The 3,768-nt window shown below is 34.6% G+C and overlaps 1 protein-coding gene across 1 annotated transcript; it reads right to left on the reverse strand.

The window, feature by feature from the left end:
* Positions 1-1,263: 1,263 nt before the first annotated feature.
* On the reverse strand, positions 1,264-3,234 carry LOC125822259 (1-aminocyclopropane-1-carboxylate synthase 3). The gene is made up of 4 exons (XM_049501646.1): positions 3,075-3,234; positions 2,825-2,956; positions 2,550-2,710; positions 1,264-2,451 (listed from the first exon to the last, which is right to left on the reverse strand). The coding sequence occupies exons 1-4, from the start codon at positions 3,219-3,221 to the stop codon at positions 1,482-1,484; spliced, it is 1,410 nt and encodes a 469-aa protein (XP_049357603.1). The 5' UTR covers positions 3,222-3,234; the 3' UTR covers positions 1,264-1,481.
* Positions 3,235-3,768: the final 534 nt, after the last annotated feature.

Here is a 3,768-nt window from a genome sequence, read left to right on the forward strand (position 1 = left end):
AACCATTAATAAAAAAGATAACAATTATTTCTTGACTCAAATGATGCTCTCTCTCAAGTTTAACACATATTCCAAAACCGATATTTGTGAACCAGCACTTGACAGCAAGAACAAAACTAATGGCCGCGTGGATTTGTAACTGCTCATTTATCTATATTCTCTCCTACTCATTTTAGCTGTCGTGATTATTTAAAATGACTAATTGTCATTTAAAAAAATTAAATCAATTGTCAATTTCGACAATTAGTCAAATTAAAAAATAATTTAGTCAAATTCTTTTGTTATTTGGACAGTTCCTCCGTTGTTTGTACAAGAGAATTAAAGGCAGAAAACTTCATATATGCGGCTAAGAAGATCTTCTCCATCAACAGAAGGCCATAGTATATATTATGTTAATCCCCTCCCCCCCCCCCCCCCGAACATTTATAACAGCAGCATAGCTCTGCCACTCAGTTATATTGATCGATGCATATACGACTAAGTTTATAGTATATTTTTTTATTACAAATAAATAAATAAATATATTTTAAAGGCGTGCAAAAGAAAAACATATATCCACTGTAAATAGACCGGTGGGTGTAGTCATTAACAACAACACTCAAATATACATACATAAATAAAAGTAGTACTAGCACTACTAGAGAAAAAAAAAAAAAAAATTACAAAAGCTTTGCAATTACTTGCAAGCAATCTATTTCATTTTTTCAACTCTTTCTCTATCGTTTCATTTTATCTTTTTTGTCCAAGAATACAGGCGAGTTTAGTGTTATCTCATTGCAACACCCAGAAAACAGAATGGTTTTAGAAACCTCAAAGAAGTACAATAAAAAACACATTTGTCTTCTGACTATTATTTCTACTTTGGACCCACCAACGAGAGTGCTTCTTCTACGTATTGAACAATGTCGTATTTTTCTCCTCAATATTCTACTTATATATTGCCAAATGCCAACAGGATAAAAAGTCGGTCGTCGATGAAATAAAATAATATTGGCAAGTTAAGATACCGGCCAACGTCCAACTTTAGGCATGATAGGACACGTTGTTTTCCCGTTAATTCCGCCTCTACCATGTAATTACTAGTATTATTTTGTGTATTATCGTAATAACATGAGGAATCTACAATAAATGTAATACTATAATGTATCAAAAATAGCATGTTGAAATATCAATATACTCTTACTCAGCATCATGTGATGTAAATAATGAACATACCAAGAAAGATTTATGAGATAATGTAGTAGTTTGAACATTTCAAGAAGATTTGGTGCAGATATCCAATCTTCAAGATGTTAATTACATAAAAATTATGAAAAACCACTGCTCGTCCATCACATGGACAGAGTGCACCCTCTAACATAAAAAAAAAAAGAAGGTAAAGTATTTTAATCATACAAAAAATATTTGGTGAACTCAATATGTGAATATTGAGTAAAAAAATAATCTGGATTCTGGACAAGGGAATGTTCACACTTGCAGGACTATCGTTCTCTTTGACGGTCATTGAACGATAGTCGAAAAACCCACTTGGAGAATGACTTCTTCTTTGAATTAGCGTTAGATTGTTGTTGATTCTGGTGATTAATTGCGTTGGGAGCAGTGGACTCGACAAAATCCTTCATACGTCGCATGGCTAAGTTTAACGTATCTTCGGACATGTTAGCGAAACATGCACGGAACCAACCCGGTTCGGTACAATGGCATGATGATCCAGGAGAGATGTTTAGGCCAACGTCGTACACTATTTTCTTCCATAAGTCCATTTCAGCGTCAAAATTATTGGAACTTAATAGATGCCTCATGTCTACCCAACAAAACAGACCGGCATTGCTTTCAAGGCAGTTGATACCAGCATTTTTAAGACCTTTAACAAGCATTGCATGTCGTTTCTTTAGCCTCTTCTGATTTTCAGAGATGTATTTCTTCGTGAACTTTTTGTCAGAGAGCATGCATGAAAGAAGGTACTGAGTTTGCGAAGAAACTAGTCCGAAACTAGACATTTTTGTGGCCGCGGAGACAACCATCTCATCGTTGGAGTAAATTGCACCAATGCGAAAACCGGGAAGACCGAGATCTTTTGAGAGACTGTAAACAATGTGAACTCGTTCCCAAACTTCGGTTTTCATGTAGTTCTTTTCAAGTAGAACTTCCATGACACTAACGAAGCCTGGCGAGTTAAAAACAGTCCCTGAATAGATCTCGTCACTGATGAGGTAGATGCCTTTTTCGTCTATGAATGTAAGAAGAAGTTCAACCTCGTTTCTGGTTAGTGTTGTGCCCAATGGATTTGAAGGGTTGGTCACTAGAACACCTTTCACTTTAAGGTTGCGCTTTTTTGCATCTAGATAAGCTTCTTCAAGAGCGGATTCAGTAATTCTGAATCCGTTTGAACTTGAGCAGTGTATTGGCACAATCTCTGCCCCAGTTCTCCATTTAAGGTCTCTATCGAATCTGCGCGCATTACATAATGCAATAAGAACATCAGTAAAGAAAAAGAAAAATTCTACAGTCAAATAGTATCACATAAAATAAAATAGATCAGAACGTACCCAGGATAGTATGGGGTAGGAAGGAGGAAAGCATCGCCTTGGTTAGCTAGGCAAAACATAAGTGTCTCATTAGCGGAAGTTGCACCGGCTGTAAGAACGAGCTTGTTGGAATCAAAGCTTACTTTGTTTCCTCTGATTTCTGACATGAATTTTGTCATTGCCTGCATTATAAAATAAACATAACAACGTAAGATAATGATGTCATACATACGTAATATTTAATACATATATTCATTCATAATAGTACATGAGAACATTTAATTAAAAATACGTACATTTTTGAAAGCAGGAAGACCATGATAATCTTGAAACAGAGCAAGTTCTCTAAATATTGATTCTCCATTTCTCTTAAACCCAGCTGCGTCTGGATTTTGTGCTAGCCATGACTCTAATAAATCAAAAGAAACCTGCGTAACGAAAAAAATAAAATTATTATTAGGACGAAGAATGTGAAAGCCGACAATCGGAGATGGGGATTCTTAAAAAGCAGAACAGGAACTGTTCAAGTGTTTTTTTTCTAATTACCTGATTCTCTGCTAGACCCATCTGGATGATTCCTTTAGGATTTTGAATTTCATCGTATGGATTTTTCTCGTACTCCTGCCATCCTAAAAAGTATGAGGAATCTTGTCCATGAGAATTACACGTGGCTTTCTCTGACAATAGCTTCATCTTTTCTGGTGTTATGAATTTCTGGCTTTATGTATATTTTTGGGAAATAAATTTATCTATTGATCGACTGGATTGTGCCAGCAAGAAAGAATTGAATGTAATAAGTAATCGGATCACTTTGAATGTTTTTTTTGTTGTTGAAAAGAAAGTTTTGATTTGGAAAGAATAATCAACTTGGAGATTGTAGTTTATAGATAGAATGAGAGGGAGATGTTGTTGCCATTTGCTGGCATATAGTATAGCTATATATAGGAGTTTTGTCAATCAAAGAAATAACACGTCAGCCAAACTACCCATAATACTCTTTTGACTCTTAAATTCCTTTTTAATTAAACAAATAATAAGTAATTCATGTCTAATTTAACGCGTTGAATTTCAGTGTTTAATGTATAGTAATTTAAGGACAATTAAAGTTCCGTATTACCTAAACGCACTAAAGACACTTACTTGGTATTTCAGCTTAGTACTTATGTCTACACACACTCTCCATCTAAAATTATTTTATTTATCATAATTTAATATCTCCTCCTTAATAAGTAGGTGTAAA

The sequence above is a fragment of the Solanum verrucosum genome, unplaced genomic scaffold, assembly GCF_900185275.1.
Source record: "Solanum verrucosum unplaced genomic scaffold, falcon-dt-bn FXZP01000103.1, whole genome shotgun sequence".
In the NCBI taxonomy this organism is placed as follows: Eukaryota; Viridiplantae; Streptophyta; class Magnoliopsida; order Solanales; family Solanaceae; genus Solanum; species Solanum verrucosum.

Bases quoted from the DNA above. Each gene is read 5' to 3' on its own strand.
- LOC125822259 (XM_049501646.1), bottom strand. From the start codon at position 3,221: ATGAAGCTATTGTCAGAGAAAGCCACGTGTAATTCTCATGGACAAGAT. The intron at 2,957-3,074 runs GTAATTAGAAAA...TTCGTTACGCAG, and splicing joins TGGGTCTAGCAGAGAATCAG to GTTTCTTTTGATTTATTAGA. The intron at 2,452-2,549 runs GTACGTTCTGAT...TAATGCGCGCAG, and splicing joins CCTACCCCATACTATCCTGG to ATTCGATAGAGACCTTAAAT.